The sequence below is a fragment of the Schistocerca americana genome, chromosome 6 (genome assembly GCF_021461395.2).
Source record: "Schistocerca americana isolate TAMUIC-IGC-003095 chromosome 6, iqSchAmer2.1, whole genome shotgun sequence".
In the NCBI taxonomy this organism is placed as follows: domain Eukaryota; kingdom Metazoa; phylum Arthropoda; class Insecta; order Orthoptera; family Acrididae; genus Schistocerca; species Schistocerca americana.
Window position 1 is genome coordinate 332,684,326 of NC_060124.1, and position 20,309 is coordinate 332,704,634.

Below are 20,309 nucleotides of genomic sequence, written 5' to 3' on the forward strand. Positions count from 1 at the left end.
ACACAGTAAAAGTTCATAAAATTCTGACCTTTTGTAAGGTCCACTGTACCGGCCAACTGCAATATAAAAGCAAATATCATGTGCATAAAGAAAGTGCAAATGATTGAATACCTCGACACTGCAGTGGTTCAGGCCAGGCAGCGATGTGTGCTACTGAACCAGCATGATAGCTATATTGTCTTCCATGACTGACAAACACCACATTAGAGTCAAATCCCAGTTCTCGGCACACAACCTGTGCATCACGTTCACAAAAATGTGGATCACATATAGGAACCCATTGCAGTGATGTTCGATTATAACGCTCCAAAAAGCCCTCTGCAGTTCTTGCTTGCATTGACCCTGTAAAAAAGATTCATTATACATACGAATTTCTCATTTAAGAAAGAGCCTAGGTTTATTGGCGTTTAGTTTTTAAAAAAGATTTATATAAAAATGGTTACAGTTTAAGAACAAAGCAATCTGCTAAAAAAAATGTCACTGTGTGTGTGTGTGTGTGTGTGTGTGTGTGTGTGTGTGAAGTGCAAACACGTGCATGTATGCATGTGTGTAATTTTTCATATTCTTAAACTTATTTCCCCACAACATTAGTTTTACTTTTAGAAGTACGAGGGTAATCCCAAAAGTAAGGTTACTATTTTTTATAAGTACAGAACTCTGTTTGCGTGACAGTTGATCACACTGTTATGAAGAGTGCTTCAGGCACTGTGTGTAAACATGCGCACGCCGCGCTGAGGCGCTCAGTCTTGGAAGCATGCGTGAAGATCGGCGGATCACCCTGGATGATCTCTGCACGTTGGTTCCTGAGGTGTCCCGAAGCCCTGCTCACAGAATTTTAACGGAAACATTGAACTACCGGAAGGTGTGCGCAAGATGGGTGCCACGCATGCTGACTGAGGACCACATGCAGCAATGAGTTGCTGCTTCTCGCGCATTTCTTCACCGCCTTGCAGCCGAACAGGACAACTTTCTGGACTCAATTGTCATGGGTGACGAAACCTGGCCACACCACTGTACATCTGAGACCAAGCAACAATCATGCTAGTGACGGCATCCTTCTTCGCCAAAGTTGTGAAAATTCAAACAAACACAGTCTGCTGGTAAAGTCATGACAACCGTTTTTTGGGATCAGAAAGGGGTATTGTTGATCGACTTTATGCCCACTGGGACCACAATCAATGCTAACAGGTACTGTGAGACTCTGAAAAAACTAAAACGGAGAAGAGGAATGTTGAGCAAGGGCGCACACATTCTCCATGACAATGCTCGCCCACACATTGCTCGGCAAACCGTTGCTCTCCTGCAACAGTTTCAGTGGAACATATTCACCGACCCACCCTATAGTCCTGACTTGGTGCCCAGTGACTATCATCTGTTCCCTACATTAAAAGAACATTTGGCCGGAAAGTGATTCAGCTCTGACAACGAGGTGAAAGAAGAGGTTCATAACTTTCTGAACAGCATGGCGGCGAGCTAGTATGACATGGGCATACAAAAACTGCCACAGTGTTTACAAAAATGCATCGACAGAAACAGTGATTATGTCAAAAAATAGCTAAATGTTCAAGCTGTAAACTGATGTAAACCACTGTAGAAATAAACAGGTCTATGTGCTTATAAAAAAATAGGAGACCTTACTTTTGGGATTATCCTCATATTATAAGTAAGGAATAAATTGCACTGATGAGAAATTAAACTACAACCAGATCAATAAGGAAGAATCCTACAGAATCAATATAAATAACACACTAAAATATTTGAAAACAGTGTTTTAATTAGTTAAGCAGGTAGGTGAAGAATAATTGATGGTGGAAAGGGGGGCAGAGAGCCAGTGTTATGAAATAGTAACAAAAGAGATATGTAAAGATACAGTGATAGAAACTCAAATATATACCTGTGACCAATCTCCTAGAAACATTACTCATGCTTCAAGAAAGAAATTTCAGCAGAAAAAAAACTGAGAAACAACAATTTAAAAAATGAAACTGGCAAGAACACAGAGAATCATGTTCTTTATTTTGGTGCATGCACTCTCATCTATTATTCTGCATAACAGAACTAAATGGTAGTGTTTCTTGGGGTCTTTGCTAGTGTAACAGTCAGTGATGAACATAAATGAATATTTTAAGATTTCCAATGATGCAGCTGCTGTTAAAGAAGTCTTGTACTTTCATTAAGTTTATACCGACAACTTTCACGATATGACTGAAGAAAAAAACAATCAGACATGATTTGGATTAGTGGTATCTTTTGTGTAATGAAGCAGAATCTACATTAAAGATAATGACATTACAATAATTGAAATTACATTGAAATTACAGGCTGGAAAAAATAATAAAAAATGAGAATAGTCAATTACTCATGTGTAGGCAGTTATAGTTATATGTGGTATGAAGACATACATAAAATAACAGATTTGTTCATTAACTTTCAAGCTAATACTTTCTTCCAGTTTAAACACACACACACACACACACACACACTCACTCACTCACACACACACACACCTGACAGAAAAGATATATCTTACAATATTTTGAAATTATTAAAGACACAAGTTTTATACCTAGGATGAAATATTCTCCAACTTCACTGAAAAATTTATTATCTATTCAGGCAAAAATTACTAATTTTAGCAGATACTCTAACTGAGCCAGCAGATAAGATTCACAGAAGATTTTTGCTTAGTCATAGTGTTTCAGAAGAGATGTGAACCAACTATGGTCAAACTGATTGGTCAGTTGAGTGCCTAGTGGAATTGACTCAGATTTTAAATTTCCGATATCAGAATTGCTCTCATTCAGTAAGTTATAAAGTCTGCTTGAAGGAGAAGATGTTATGGGAGAGGATATAAATTGTAGACCCAGCAAAACCTTTGATCTCTACTCTAATCCCCAGGACCATCCCAGAACCTTCCTCCAAATTCAAATCTCTCCTCATGCCAATTACCTCTCACATGTTCACCTTTTATATGCTACCAAACATTCTTAAACCTAACTATCTTATATGTTCCACTGTGGATGGCTGGCTACAGTGCTCCCACAGAAAGAATCTTGGCTCTTGTTAACCAACACCTCAAACCTGTTGCCTACAGCCTAACCTCTCACATCAAGGAAGGAAACCATTTCCTTAACCATCTGTCAATGATTTGCACACCATTACCGGTGGGATCCCTACTCATCACTATTGACACCACTTCCCTGTACACAAACATTCTCCATGTTCTTGAACCTACATTTATAAAAAAAGTATCTCTCCCTATTGATTCTGTGCCCACCACATCTTCATTCCTTATACTCACGATAAATTATATCATTATCAGTAAATTCTTCTTCTTCTTCAAGGGAAAAAACAGCAACAAAGTCAAAGCACAGTCATGAGCTCTCACATTCAAATGAAAAGCATCGCCATTCTCACCACAAACTGGTCAATCTGAATGCAGTATGGAGTAGTGTGGGGTCAGCACACTGCACTCTTGAATTATCAGACCTTGATTGCACAATTTCTCATTGAAATAGTTCCTCAACAGACATCATGAACCTGAGTGGACACCATTCCAGTCCCCCTACCAAAGAAAAATCACTGGCAGGACTGGAGATTGAACCCATATCCAGCCATGCTGACCAGTCAGCTAGTTAGGTGGACTGTGAGCTCTCGCATGACACTCTCATATAGTAACCTTTTCATGACTCATCTAGAGGCAATCCCAGATTCTGAGCCCCTTCATCTGCTTTTGGTTCATGGTCTTGGCCCAGGACCACAACAGTCTATCATCATTCCTCCACAGCCTTTTCTCCCAGCAGCTTCATGTGATTTCCCCAAGCCCACTGTTCGTCTTCCTCGACAACAACCTCCACCTCTCCAATGGCCTCATAAAAACCTCTGCCTGTATGAAGCTCACTATAACTAGGAAGCAGAAACCTGATTGTGAGGGAAAGTCATCTGTCCCACCCCTCGTCTTCCCTTTGAATGATGAGAAGCCTCCAGCCTTGTCTGGCTTGATCTGTGATTCCTAAGTGTGTTGTCATAGCGCCACTTCTGCCACAGCTTTGCAACCGAGTTGCTGCCAATCATTCACTTAAGCATTCACTCTATGGAAGTGTTGAACATTTGTAAAGAGAGTCCTGATTTTCACTGTGCACTACTGCTAATCATGTTTGCTATTTAAGACCATTCAGTTACCAGACATAAAGAGCAAAACAAAGGGCATCATATACAGTGTATATGAATCTCTTCATGATCTTATATATAATCCAAAAAAAAAAAAAAAGAAGCAAAATCTTATCAGCACTACAGACTGCAACAGCAAAAGGGGAGGTGTTTCACTCCAAATAGTAAAGAGAATATTGCAGAGTTGGTCAAGTAATGAAGTCACAGTCTCCGAGGAAAGATATTAGTGAAAGAAGAAGTCACTGATTTGTAAAATTTCCAGGACATGGTAAATCATACTGTTATCAGATTTTATGACTGTGGAAAGTACCCCACAAGGCAAAAAGTTGCAGATGCATTAGATGACTAGCTTTGTTTCATAGGGGACTGCCATTCATTTCTTAATCTTTTGAGCTTAAGGAACAAAAAATGTAATGATAGAAGACTAATTCTGATGGAGAGATCTGACATTGTAGCAACTAGGGAAATTTTTCTGAGAAAAATTCACATCACTGAGGAAGAAACTCATCACCACCCTGATATTTACCTCAATAACTCATTCCAGGAAGCACATCTGGTAGGATTTGAAAGGTAATGGGGGTTTGAAAGTGCTGACTAGCAAAAGAAACAGACTTGTTGTCAGCCATGCAGGATAACCTGAACATGGCTTCATCTAAAATTCACTTCCAGTGATTATCATGAAGCGACGAATAGTGATGTGTCCTTTTAGACTGTCATTGCTGCAAATGACTTGTAGATCCTGTGTTTTGTGATGCATTTAGTTCTCCAGAAGAGAGCAATAAATTAACATTACCTGGTATGCTTCTTGTCATAACACTCTTTCCTCTCTTGCACTCTCTCCTGTCACTTCCCCTTTTCTCTCTCCTTCCAAAACTTTTCAGTACAAGGCAGGATGGCCGCCAACAATACAGCATTTGTGCTGGCATCCGTGAAATTTAACAAATGAGCAGTAATAACATATTTAGCTACAATATACATTATAATTTACATGAGAATACATTAACATGTAAAGACCCAAGAAGGGAGCTATGGCTGCTATTTCCCCACAGTGTATTCAAAACATTTTCTTGATATATGGTACTACAGTCATAAAAAATTGTTTAAAGGAAACCACTGTTTGCATCTGAGTGTAAATTTTTTATTGTAATGTATTGTCTACAGATTTCGTCACTCATGCCATTTTCATGTGAGTCTTATGTAAGCACAGGTGTCTGACAGGACTGTTCAAGGGCACAGTATGCTGGATATGATTCGACTGGCGCAGGCCTCTAGACTTGCAACTTTGATGAAAGAAATATACACTGAGAATAGGAATGGGGGGTGGGGGGGAGGAGATTGTGCATAAAACGAGGAGGGGTTTACCTTCTATATCTGCCATTCCAACTGCCAGTCTCATTGCTCTGTAGTATAAACACCAATAGTAACAACACTTTGATTGCTGTTATCCTTTTGCATTGAGGAGTCTCTTTCATAAAATCTGGCCATCCACAGGTGGCACATTTGCCATGATGAACAAAAGGTCTTACCAAGGCTTTTGCAGACAGAGGCAACCCTCCAAACCTTATCCACAAAGAGATGCCCCAAGCCGTATCCACACATACTGCTAATCCTCCAGTCACTTGCAAATGAGCAGTCCTCTCACCACCCAGTATCATCCTGGACTGGAACAACAATCAGGGCTTCAACTGCCTACCTTCATCCAACAAATGAGAAACATCTAAGTCATAATCCTTCCCAGCTCTCTGAGTCTGCTGTCCACCCAGTCTATGAAATAACTTGGTGCACACTTCTGGCACACCTCTTTACACATAAATCACCTCTTGGTGGAAGGCCCAAGGGCAAGATCTGTCTGTCAGCACATCCCATCCCACTCCCATCAAAGGTACAACCCTTGTTAGAGGCAAGATGACCACCAATCACCTATCTACCTGCATGAATGGCCACTGCCAAACTGTGACAAAGAGCAGAGTTGACCACACAAAGGCTGAACACAATGCTGAGCAGAAAGCATTCAACTTCAATGGTTTCTTCAGAACCTGGGCCATCTGGATATTCCCCCTCCCAACTGCAGCTTCTCTGAATTATGTAGATGAGAACTGTACTTACAACACATTTTTCAACCCCACAATTGTCTTCAATCTTCAGTAGGCCCTGTTCCACAGCCACACCAATCCACATGGCTCCCATCTCACTCATACTCTCCTCATTTTCCTTCTTCCTCTGTTGTATCTCCACCTTCAAGTCCATTCCTCCAGTCCTTGTGTGCAACATACACCAGCTGCCTGCACCAGAGTGAGCTCACTGTCCCACATTTCTATCCAAACCCCTTTCTGGCTCTTTTTGCCATTTGCCATACATCCCTCTCTCCATCCCTCCGACTTTCAACCCATCTCCTTTCTCTTTGTATCAAACCTACTTGACTCAACCCTACATTCCTATTGAACAACAGCACCAGTATAATTTCATTAGCTGTGACTGTGTAGACAAGTATGTGTGTGTGTGTGTGTGTGTGTGTGTGTGTGTGTGTGTGTGTGTGTGTGTGTCTTCTGTATCGGTTAGCTCTGTTGGAGAACACTGCCTCAAGCTGTCTTCATATGAAGTTATCAACTTCTGCTTCCTCTCTATTTCGTTCAATGTGTCTTGCTCACCTTGCATATTTGCTTCCCCTGTGCAATTATTTGGCAATGTGCACAGGCGAACTGTAGGCTGACCTTGTACCAGCACAGAAGCCATCTGAGTTTTCACGTCTGAAGAAGTCTGATGTGTCAGAGGACGCAGTATAACTTCTTGACCTGGTCTACCATTTGCCTTAAGTGAGCCCAGAACCAGTATCCCCACATTTGGTGCAAATTCAATCACCACACCTGGAGATAGTGACAGGGTTACCTGTGGACAAACAAGGTATTTAAAGGAAAGATACTAGCAGAAACAGCTTCATTATGAAATCCTTTACACAGTGTGGGAAACATTTCACTACTGTCACAATGTGTGTGGGTGATTACAATTATATTTAAAAAAAAATAGTTTTCCATCTTTTCACACAAATGCATATCACACTTGAACATAATTGATGGTAATTATACTTCTTCATATATCTGATAACATTAAATGTTTTCTACTGAGACACCATAACGCACAAACCTGTGTGAGTAAATGCAAGATATTCGCAAAAGACTGTAAAAGCAAAAGTAACAGGGAATTGGAAGGTTGTATGTCTACTAATGGACTTATATGTTTTAGCAACAGATAAAGAAAGAGATAACAGTAATAAAGCTTCTACATGAGAGGAGAGTGAAGAGATGTGCAAATGAACAAAATTTACACAAAAAAATGCTCAGCAAAATGGAACTACCCATTTAACAGTTTTTTTGCTCTTGTTCCTTCCTTCTAATACCACATAGTCATCTTTGTCCCTTGTTGCTGCAGCCTGATTGGAGTGAGTAAAGACCTTGGGTACGTGGATGATGAGAACACATTTGGGATATAATGTAGAAAAACAGAGGAATAGGTCAGGAACGGTTTAGAAAAAATTCTGGTAGTGTAGTTCATGTAGATGTATGAAAGGGAGGCATCTGATCATACAGTCATACAAGAATGCCATATTGTGCTACATGAAACATATACAGAATTGTTTGGTACTTTATGAAATTAAAGGAAGCTACATAATACTTGTCATTTTTTTGCGTAAAATAAGCCAAAGGAAACCACTCACCTGTAGCAGATCAATCTGCGGATCACAGTAACGTATAAGTAGCATTCGCACCCACTTTCGAGCACTAGCTCTTCTTCTAGCAATAGTAAACACATTCATACAGGCACCCAAACACACACATCTGTAAAATCCTGCCATGGCCACAGGAGTGTGCATTTGGGTGTGTGTGGTTATGTGAGTGAATGTGTGTACTATTGCTACAAAAAGAGCTACTGCTTGAAAGCTAGTGTGAATCCTGTTTTCTGTTGTGTTACTATGCTCCGCGCATCGATCCACTATAGGTGAGTGGTTACCTTTTCCTCATTTTACATACTGCTTCATCCAGGAATTTCATCTTTCATAGCCCAAGGATAGGCCATTTTTATTGCTGACTGGTACACGTAACAGCACAATTGTCAATACCTGAAGAAGATGACTAGTTCAGTCATCAAAATATTGTGCATGAAATGGAAATAATAACTTGGCTGAACACCTGGGAACACAAGCAATGTAACTGGTTGGAGTCTATGCATTGACTGCATGTAACAGCAAAATTGTCAGCACCTGAAGAAGACGTCTGAGTTGGCCATCAAAATACAGGGTGATTTAAAAAGATGGACACCACTTCAGTTGGCTATATTTCCTACACTATACACTGTACTTGAATTCTGCCAAGTATATTTGTATATTTGAAAGACGATATCGTAAAGTTTCAGATGCTACCACTGGAGCACTTCAGCACCATATTGTCTGCAGCATATACTGCATCAGTTGAAAGCAAGATGGCTACTACGTAACACAGGATTTTTATATTCATATGTTCAGTAACAGCAAGTCTGTGACTGCAGTGCAATGAGAATTTTGCCATAAGTTGCACCACCAGTGAAAGAGAGCACTGGTTGTTGGAATAAACAATTTTGATGAAACTGGCTCTCTATGTAATGGTAAAAGCCCAGGCCAACCATATGTATTGGAGTAACATGTGGAGCACATTCCAGTGAGCTTGGAACATAGCTTGTTCCTCAAATGAATGAAGGTTCAAGAGATTAAATTTTAGAGCAGGGTGAAACTCCATCCCATTGGCGTCTGAATGTTCGATGTTTCCTGAACGAATATGTACCTCAACAATGGATAAGTCTCACAGGGAATGGAGACTTAGTACTTCACTTCTGGCCACTGGTGCCTCCTGATCTCACACCCTGAAATTTTTTCTTATTGCTGTTTGTGAAAGATGGAGAATACATACTATCTATTCCCACAGATTTGAAAGACCTCAGAAAACATATCACAGCTGTGGTGATCTCTAAGACAGTCATCATCTAGTGTGGGATAAATTCAGCTACCTTCTGCATCAGGGGTTCCCAGATACTGGTACACGTACCACCGACAGTGCACAAGTACATTTCAGGTGATATGCGTACAAGTAAACAAAACATGAACTGATACAAGTAAATTTTTCTCTTACTTTATTCTTGAAGTAAAATGATAGTGAGAAATTTTTAAACTAAAATGATAGTGGGAAAACTGATTGATAAAGAGTAGAATATACAGGGTGATTCAAAAAGAATACCACAACTTTAGGAATTTAAAACTCTGCAACGACAAAAGGCAGAGCTAAGCACTATCTGTCGCCGAATTAAGGGAGCTATAAAGTTTCATTTAGTTGTACATTTGTTCGCTTGAGGCGCTGTTGACTAGGCGTCAGCGACAGTTGATGCTAAGATGGCGACCACTCAACAGAAAGCTTTTTGTGTTATTGAGTACGGCAGAAGTGAATCGACGACAGTTGTTCAGCGTGCATTTCGAACGAAGTATGGTGTTAAACCTCCTGATAGGTGGTGTATTAAACATTGGTATAAACAGTTTACAGAGAATGGGTGTTTGTGCAAAGGGAAAAGTTCTGGACGGCCGAGAACGAGTGATGAAAATGTAGCACGCATCCAGCAAGCATTTGTTCGCAGCCCAGGAAAATCGACTTGCAGAGCTAGCAGAGAGCTCGAACAAGAAGCACAACAATTCATATTTCAGCAGGATGGAGCGCTACCACATTGGCACTTATCTGTCCGTAACTACCCGAGGCGATGGATCGGCCGCCAGACAGAGCACTTCATCACTGGCCTCCAAGAAGCCCTGATCTTACCCCCTGCGATTTTTTCTTATGGGGGTATGTTAAGGATATGGTGTTTCGGCCACCTCTCCCAGCCACCATTGATGATTTGAAACGAGAAATAACAGCAGCTATCCAAACTGTTACGCCTGATATGCTACAGAGAGTGTGGAACGAGTTGGAGTATCGGGTTGATATTGCTCGAGTGTCTGGAGGGGGCCATATTGAACATCTCTGAACTTGTTTTTGAGTGAAAAAAAAACCTTTTTAAATAGTCTTTGTAATTATGTATAACAGAAGGTTATATTATGTTTCTTTCATTAAATACACATTTTTAAAGTTGTGGTATTCTTTTTGAATCACCCTGTATATAATGTTAAAGAAAACAAATTTGCTGCAGAATGTTTGTTCCGGATTGCATGCAGGACACAGGAAGATCTGAATGTACCCTCCTCACCCCCTCCCTTCACTAGCCATCACTTCCTTGGACGGGAATGATTAATCTTATTTTGATGTTGGCAATATTTTGATAAAGTCTTGTTGCTTATTTGAAAGTTTTTGTGCCACTTTGCAACTGCTGCCAGTGTAATAAGGTGTACCAATTTTTTGTTGTTATCGTTGCTTTGTTGGGTGTTACATTACAGTGACGAAGGGGCAAAAATTATTGCTCCCATATCATTCCTCACTCCTGCGGCAGTCATTGCTCAGCATTTTGCAGACCCCCCTCCCCTTCTCCTCCTCCCCCACCTCAGGATTCATTAAAAGGTGAACAAGCTATAGTGGTGTGACCAATTTTCTAAAAATGTCAAGTGGTAGACAATGGCAAAAAGTCTGGAAATCCCTGGTCTAGATGTTACTGGTGCAGCCTGAGGAGCCCACATTGAATATCCAAGAACTTCCATGTATGTGGAGCCAAATGTAATTTACAGAATTAAAACACAACATATAGTTCAGGAAATATAGGCAAGTTCAGCTGAGCACATCATTAACTTACATTTGTCCCTGGAGCTTTGCCATATGAGTTAGTCAAAACCACATGTGAAAAAATAAAACAATCAAGGTAAACTATGAAAATATGATGACCAGGGCTATTTTAATATTCATGGTAACTTACATCTGAGAAGTGACTGAATAGTAGTTAGTAAGCACCTTAACTTTTGATACTGGCCAAAATATTGGTAAAAGAGTTACATGAGATATTTCAATCTAGTTTTAAAAGCCGGATAGCTTTTAGACTACGTGTAGAACGTGGTAGAAATATAACTGAGTTGGCTTTTTCTCTGGATGACAAACAGATGAATGTGGCACAAAAATTTCAAAGATATTCCAGTCAGTGTAAGCAAATTTACTTCATTATTATTCAGTTTATGTAGAGAACTTATCATTTAATGTACTCTTATGAAGCTACAATATTTTTGGACAAATATAAATTCCACTAATCTTATGTGTTATAACCTGCACTTTGCTATAAATTTTGCTACAATCTTTCCTCTCTCTAAATAGATTGTATGTCCTCCTTGTCCTTTCACTTTCTGTACTAACCAGTGTATAGGTTTGAGTACCACATGTAACATAAACAATGAATAATCAATAAACAGGTATAACCTGTTACTGACCTGTGGTAAAATTGTGAGATCGGATCGTACAATGTATGGTTGTTCTCTGTAATTCAGTGTCATTGATTTATCAAGTCGACCATGCAGGTTGTCTGTGTCAACAGGAACTGGTGTTTCCCATGACACTGATACCGATGAGTCCAGTGAGTCTTCAGTAAGAAATGGTCTGAAAGAAAAAAATCACAAAAACTGATATATAAATTAAGGTAATGTAGATGCAAACAATTTAAGAACCTTTAGATTGAAGGCATTCATGGAGTATATCAAATATCACAAAACTTTTTGGATATTTGCAATGTCATTTCTTCAACTATCTTCTACTAATGTTTTGACAGTGATGCTGCTGAATGAGCTCAGGAACATCGCGTTATTTTTTCTGTTCCACATTTGGTAAGCCAATGAAAATCTGAGACTTCTGTGTGTGTAGGGGGGGCTGGTACCACATTGTTCCATTTAATAATTATTATGTGATATGTCAAGAATACACAGATATTCTTCATATGGTTCAGATTCACTGATGACATCTTCATGTTCTGGACCAAGAATGAGCACACCCAGGACCTCCATACCTTCACCTTCATTCACTTCATCTGGTCCTCCCCAGCCCAACAAGCCACCTTCCTCAATGTCAACCTCCAGCTCAAGGATTGCTATATCAGTACCTCCATCCACATTACGCCTACAAACGACCAACAATATCTCCTCTTTGATATGTGCCACCTATTCCACAGTAATAAGTACTTTCCATACAGCATAGCCACCTTTTGTTGTCACAACTGTAGTGATGATCAGTCCCTCTCCAAGGGCAGTGGTGTCACTAAGGCCTTCAAAAACCAATATTACCCTCCCGACAATGGTATTCTGCTGCCCATCCAACTTATGCAATATCATTATCTGACTTATTCCAGTAAGACCAGTACCACACATCCTCCCACCATCACCTATTCCAGGCCAATCACAGGCATCTCCTAGCCCATCTAAGGCACGGCTGCCTGTGAAAGCACCTGTGAGATCTATTAACTTAGCTCCAAACCACTGAATGGCATTTTATTGGGCATGACCAATAACAAGTTGTCTGTCCATTTGCATGGCCACTGCCAAACTGTGGCCAAGAGACAGATGGACCACCCAGTTGCTGAGCATGCCACTCAACACAATGTGCTTGATTTCAATGACTACTTCACAGCCTATGTCATCTGAATTCCTCCCACCAACACCAGCTTTTCTGAACTGTTTGTGCTAACTCACGATGCAACACGTCTTTAGTTCCTGTAAACCCCTGGCCTCAATGTTCACTAGTCTCTGTCCTCTACCTGCCTCTATCCCATTCCCTGCTCCCACTCCAAACCCACAGTCCTTCATCCTTGCAGCACTCCTGCATAGCTCTTTCCCTTTCTCTAGCTCTCTCCTCACCATTTTCCATTTTGCCCCCCCCCCCCCCCCCAACCTCTCCTGAGGTGCTGCACCTGGCAGCCCACTATCCTATGGAGAGTAGATCCTCCAGACCTAACACCTCAGTAGAGTGTTTATATTTTGTGGCGTACAGGTGCAGCTGTAATTGTTATAAAGCTAAGTACTGACAAAGTTATTTGTGCACTGTTATACAGTTATTAAATTTAATAGTTTTCAGTGGTGTTTCATGCTGTTTGTGGCAAAATAACGATTTAATAAACTTTTGGAAATGTTCATTCACTATGTTTTTTAGAGTTGTCTGTGTATGGAAGTTGTTTAGTAAATTTTGTGCTTCAGTTTTCAGCTGATGTTTCTTATTGTTTCTATTGAAATATTTCAGTAAAATTTTCAGTCAGGGTTTTAACTTCGTTGAGTGTTGAATTTTTGGTTTTAGCTAATAATTTTTTGAATTTTTGTTGGTATTGGTATTAGCTGTGGTGTAGTAGTATTAATACAGGTAGTTGCTTTCTTAGTAGACAGAGAATTTTGAGACCACTATTGTTAGTTCTATAAATAGTTCTACTGGCATAACTGAACTTAGGTAACAAAGACATACAGTTTTTTTCCTGTGACTGTAAAATTTTACCATGAGTGAGCAGTGTGGGTTTCTGTAAAGAATTAATGTTAGTATTTTGCAGCTGTGACTTATTAAACTGATAGTTCGGTAATTTTCACATCTGTCAACACCTGCTTTCTTTTGTATTGGAATTATTATATTCTTCTTGAAGTCTGAGGGTATTTCACCTGTCTCACACATCTTGCTCACCAGATGGTTGAGTTTTGTCATGGATGGCTTTTACGAGGCTATCACTACTTTTAATGGAATGGTGTCTACTCCCGGGGCCTTGTTGTGACTTAGGTCTTTCAGTGCTCTGTCAAATTATTCATGCAGTATCATCTACATCCTGTTCAATTTCTATAATATTGCTCTCAAGTACATCGCCCTTGTACAGACCCTCTATATACTCTCTCAAACTATCTGCTTTCCCTTCTTTGCTTAGGACTGGCTTTCCATCTGAGCTCTTGATATTCATACAGGTGGTTCTCTTTTCTCCAAAGGTCTCTTTAATTTTCCTGTAGGCAGCATCTACCTTACCCCTCGTGAGATATGCCTCTACATCCTTGCATTTGTCCTCTAACCATCCCTGCTTAGCCATTTTGCACTTCCTGTTGATCTCATTTTTGAGATGTTTGTATTCCTTTTTATCTGCTTCATTTACTGCATTTTTATATTTTCTCCTTTCATCAATTAAATTCAATATCTCTTCTGTTACTCAAGGATTTCTACTAGCCCTCTCCTTTTTACACATTTGATCCTCTGCTGCCTTCACTATTTCATCTCCCAAAGCTACCCATTCTTCTACAGTATTTCTTTCCCCTGTTCTTGTCAATCATTCCCTAATGTTCTCCCAGAAACTCTCTAGAACCTCTGGTTCTTTCAGTTTATCCAGGTCCCACCTCCTTAAATTCCCACCTTTTTGCAGTTTCTTCAGTTTTAATCTACAATTCATAACCAATAAATTGTGGTCAGTGTCCACATTTGTCCCTGGAAATGCCTTACAATTTAAAACCTGGTTCCTAAATCTCTGTCTTACCATTATATAATCTATCTGAAACCTTCCAGTGTCTCCAGGCCTCTCCCACATATACAACGTTCTTTCATGATTCTTAAACCAAGTGTTAGCAATGATTAGGTTATGCTCTGTGCAAAATTCTACCAGGCGGCTTCTTCTTTGCCCCCAAGTCCATATTCACCTACTACTTTTCTTTTTCATCCTTTTCCTACTATTGAATTCCAGTCCCCCGTGACCATTAAATTTTCGTCTCCCTTAACTATCTGAATAATTTCTTTTATTGCATCATACATTTCTTCAATCTCTTGATCATCTGCAGAGCTAGTTGGCATATAAACTTGTACGACTGTGGTAGGCATGGGCTTCGTGTCTATCTTGGCTACAATAATGCGTTCACTACGCAGTTATAAGAGTCGAGGAGCACGAAAGGGAACAGTGGTTCGGAGGGAAGTGAGACTGGGTTGTAGCCTACCCCCAATGTTACTCAATCTATACACTGAGCAAACAGTAAAGGAACCAAAAGAAAAATTTGGAGTAGCAATTAAAATCCATGGAGAAGAAATAAAAACTTTGAGGTTTTCCAATGATGTAATTCTGTCAGAGACAGCAAAGGACCTGGAAGAGCAGTTGGCAGTTGAACAGAATGGACAGTGTCTTGAAAGGAGGCTATAAGATGAACATCAACAAAAGCAAAACGAGGATAATGGAATGTAGTCGAATTAAATTGGGTGATGTTGAGGGTATTATATTACAAAATGAGACACTTAAAGTAGTAAATGAGTTTTGCTATTTGGGGAGCAAAATAACTGATGATGGTCGAAGTACAGAGGATATAAAATGTACACAGGCAATGGCAAGGAAAGCGTTTCTGAAGAAGAGAAATTTGTTATTATCGAGTATAGATTTAAGTGGCAGGAAATGTTTTCTCAAAGTATTTGTATGGAGTGTAGCCATGTATGGATGTGAAATGTGGACAATGAATAGTTTGGACAAGAAGAGAATAGAACCTTTCAAAATGTGGTGCTACAGAAGAATGCTGAGGATTAGATGGGTAGATCATGCAACTAATGAGGAGGTACTGAACAGAACTGGGGAGAAGAGGAATTTATGGCCCAACTTGTCTAGAGGAAGCGATCAGTTGGTAGGATCAGTTGGTAGGACTAAGCAGATTCAGAAGAATGTAGGGTGCAGTAGTTACTTGGAAATGAAGAAGCTTGCAAAGGATAGAGTAGCATGGAGAGCTGCATCAAACCAGTCTCTAGACTGAGGACCACAACAACATGCTGTTCATAGTATCTTATGCGCATTCCTATTTTTTATTCATTATTAAACCAACTCCGGCATTACCCCTATTTGATTTTGTATTTATAACCCTGTATTCACTTGACCAGAAGTCTTGTTCCTCCTGCCACTAAACTTCACTAATTCTCACTATATCTAACTGTAATCTATCCATTTCACTTTTTAAATTTTCTAACCTATCTGTCCAATTAAGGGATCTGACATTCCATGCTCTGATCCGTAGAATGCCAATTTTCTTTCTTCTGATAATGATGTCCTCCTGAGTAGTCCGAAAGGAGGACTATTTTACCAAAGAGAACGCCCTCATCATTTAACCATACTGTACGGCTGTGGTTTATCATTGCTTTCAGCTGTTCACAGTACCAGCACAGCAAGGCTGTTTTGGTTGATGTTACAAGGCCAGACCAGTCAATCATCCAGACTGTTGCCCCTGCAGCTACTGAAAAGGCTGCTGCCCCTCCCTCTTCAGAAACGACATGTTTGTCTGACCTCTGAACAAATACCCCTCCTTTGTGGTGGCACCTACAGTATGGCTATCTATTTCGCTCAGGCATGCAAGCCTCCCCACCAAAGGCAAGGTCCATCGTTCATGGGGGTAGGAAGCTCAAATGCATAGCAGCCTTTTTGTTCTGTTGATCTGCGACTCAACGTCTGCTTTATAGGGTATGAGTAGTAATCTATTCTTTTCATGACGTTGTCAAATGACTTAATCAAATTGTAATTAATGTTAAAAATAGAAAAGAAACGCAAAAAAATCACAGTGAATGTGTATACTGACAAGAACAGAAAAAAAAAAAAAAATCACTGTGAATGCATATATTGAGAAGTGTGTTCCTATTGTCAGTTTATTTTTCCTCATTTTATACACGTGTTACTCATTTTTAACTTCCATCTCTGCTTTTATCAACTTTTGAAAAATTTGGAAACTTTCTCCTTCTGCTCTGATGTAAAAAAATTCTAAAGTGTTCCAATGATAATTGTTTTCCTTTTTTTCCTTGTTTTATGAATGTGTTAGTTGTTCTTTCCACTATGTCTACATTTTATTTATTCTGCAAGCAAGGGTACACTCTCAAGTATGTTGGTGATCTTTATACAATACAATTCTGTGATTTGTGAAACATACACACATCAATTGTTACAAATGGATTACTGCTTCAGAACAGGATAGTGCAGTGTTCTGAGAATTTCCGCAAAAATTCGAGAACCACTCAGCCTTCTACCATCTCAAACACACAATATTTTAAATAGAAGTGTGAGAGAGTCTATTTACTGCGCATCACCTGTCTGTGTGTGCAGGTTTGTAGTTTATCGTGAGACGACTATTGACGAGGTGGTCGAACGGCACCGAGAAGTGTTTGGCAGTCGCGCAATGGAAGCCGTAGTGAAAGAACAAGGAGTGTTTATGTATTCTGTGCTGTTTTATATAACTTTGACGACTGTAGTGGAAAAAAAAGAACAGTTGAGATATTGTCAATTAATGATCAGTTTGGACTTAGAAAGGGTAAGATATGTATTCAGATTCATATTGAAAAAGGACATGGTTATCAAGCCAACCCTACCTTATGTGTAAATGAACTTTGTTTCTACATCTACGTTTACATCTACATACATATCTCACAATCCACCATACGGTGCGTGGCAGAGGGTACCTCGTACCACAACTAGCATCTTCCCTCCCTGTTCCACTCCCAAACAGAATGAGGGAAAAATGACTGCCTATATGCCTCTGTAAGAGCCCTAATCTCTCTTATCTTATCTTTGTGGTCTTTCCGTGAAATATAAGATGGCGGGAGTAAAACTGTACTGCAGTCAGCCTCAAATGCTGGTTCTCTAAATTTCCTCAGTATCGATTCACGAAAAGAACGCCTCCAGAGACTCCCACCCGAGTTCCAGAAGCATTTCCATAACACTCGCGTGATGATCAGACCTACCAGTAACAAATCTAGCAGCCCGCCTCTGATTCCTTCTATGTCCTCCCTCAATCCGACCTGATAGGGATCCCAAACGCTCGAGCAGTACTCAAGAATGTGAAGAGACTTACCTGATAGTGTTTGTTTATGTGGAGAATGAGTTTTGTAAAAGTTTGATGTTCAAATATACATAGTGAAGTTAGGCAAAAGAAACTGCGTACATCTGCTTATTTTTATAAGTAGAAAGAGTCTTGAGAAATTCCTGTTCCTAGTAGATATACTTCAGAGAGAAAGAGGAAAGGAGGTTGGATCAACTGAAACATTTCATGTATTTTGACTTGGCAGGACATTAAAAAAATTAAAAGGTGGCAACATTAACACCTGGTATGAAGGATTATCACTAGTATATGATTACATGAAATTAAATATTACAAAGTATTACTTACAGAAAATGAGCAAGAGCATGGTTGTTCCAGTCATCAAAATCAAAGATCCGTTCTCGAATCTCAGTAGCATTTGTTGTTCCCCACCAATTCTCTGCCACATCCACTTCACTTTCCAGATGAGCAGTTTGCACTCCAGCAACCAGCTCAAAGTCCACTGTGTTGTCCCCAAGTAAATTCCGTCTCACTTGTACCTTCTGCACGCCACGAAATCCAATAGCAAATGATGGGTTGCTATCAGTGTTCTGTAAAAAAATAATGACATCCTTTCTATCACTGAAATTCTAACAGCTGTCTAGTTTCATACTGTCCTTTGACCCTTTAGAATTAATATTCATATCTCACAATTATAGCAAAATGGAAAGTACTGCTTAATTCTTAAATTTCAAGCTTTTTGGTAGTCAAAGTTTCTATTATATGTCCAGAGACTGCCACTTCATGCAGACACAGGCTTTATGAATATATCATAAATCTAATTTTATTGATGTTTTTGAAGTACATTCATTTTTTAGATATTTATTTTCAACCTTTTTCTGTAATTTCTATTCACATTGTGTGAAATGTGCACCTAATTTTAGTACTGTGTGACTGTTAGACCACCATATGCAAAGAGCTGATAACGCTGTTAACAGTATTGAATTTATTGTGAAGCTGCTCCTTTGCTTTGTGATTATGTTCTCCCCCAATTACGGTGAGATTTTTGGGTTCTGCTGATGACAGAACAATGATGTCAAAAATTATCTGGGTGAGTACAAGAAAAAAATGGGATTGTGATTCACAATCTTCTGAACAAACGTTCAATATAAACATGCAAATACTGACAAATATTGTGGTAACTCAAGTCCAATATAAATGTGTAGTCTGATAATAATCACTGCAAGAAATTAGTATGTGGTACTATCTCACAGTTGAAGACAACAGATGATCTAAAAATTTTTCATTTAATTCCAAGCTTCAAAATCAGTTCTTATGTTTGTTAATCAAACACCATGTCCCTATTTACTCTTCGCCATTATAAATGGTTGTGAGTTTCAGTATTAACATCCCCTTCTTCGTTAATCTTACTGACTACAAATTCAACCTCTATTCTTTTAGATACTGCTGATGCTAACAATGCATATTTTTTAACAGCTATGTAAAGTATGTGTTACTTAATAGATGGATAACTGCCAAACAGATAATGAAGATTTGGACACCTATCATAATATATACCTCTGATGAAACTTGATACGTAAGTGAAAACCTCCAAGTTGTGCCTTGATACAGATTTCGTATCCAGTAGTAAGTCTCTCAATACCTGGTTGTGCCAGTTCTCAGGATCAGAGGGAGGCATGATCATGTTTAAATGAATCTCTGTGTTGCAATCAAAGAAATAGTTCAAAACGTTTTTAATGTCAAGAGCTGTAAGTACCAGCATTTCCATTTAAAGAAAACAGTCAAAATGTTATAAATTATGAGCATGAGAAATAGAGGCTATGGTTACCGTAAGTCCTGAGAAGGGATATAGGTGAGAAGCGGAAAGAAAATTAAGCTGCTTGAATAGTTTGTTACCTTAACATCAAGAAGAGAAAGGAAAAATGGATGATGAAGGGAAAAAAATAGTTAATTGTAAACAACAAAGCAGAACAATAAAACAATAAATTGAGTAACAACTAACAGACTGTACTACTGAGTGCTGTAATATAGTCCAGTCCAACAACAAAGAGAAAAGAAAATCACAGTTTTTAAAGTAGTACACTTCAGCCTTTCCGAGGAGATTCGTTAAGTATATGGCACTCAGAACTGCTTCAAGATTACACACTGCAAATTCCATCAATACTCAATTGAGCTATCTGTTTGAGTGGTGACTGATGGTATGCAGAAACTACCAGGGTTCAGACCAGAGTTGTCTCATTATGAAGGCTATATGAACAAGTTGGGCAGAGATAAAGATGCTGCTACATGATGGTGGTAGTAATATTTTGAGAGATCTCTACTGGAGCTGAACTTAAGCTTCTGCACATGTAGAAGATCACTTCTACTTCCACCTGAAACCAAACCAAAA

At 39.3% G+C, this 20,309-nt stretch overlaps 1 protein-coding gene across 1 annotated transcript in view; it reads right to left on the reverse strand.

The window, feature by feature from the left end:
• LOC124620119 (protein bark beetle) overlaps positions 1-20,309 on the reverse strand; it is a 351,158-nt gene that overhangs the window by 67,398 nt on the left and 263,451 nt on the right. The window contains exons 21-24 of the mRNA XM_047146790.1: positions 18,269-18,510; positions 11,585-11,750; positions 6,819-7,056; positions 112-342 (exon numbers count right to left, since the gene is read on the reverse strand). Coding sequence (XP_047002746.1) covers positions 112-342; positions 6,819-7,056; positions 11,585-11,750; positions 18,269-18,510 — 877 coding nt within the window. The remainder of the gene's footprint in view (positions 1-111; positions 343-6,818; positions 7,057-11,584; positions 11,751-18,268; positions 18,511-20,309) is intronic.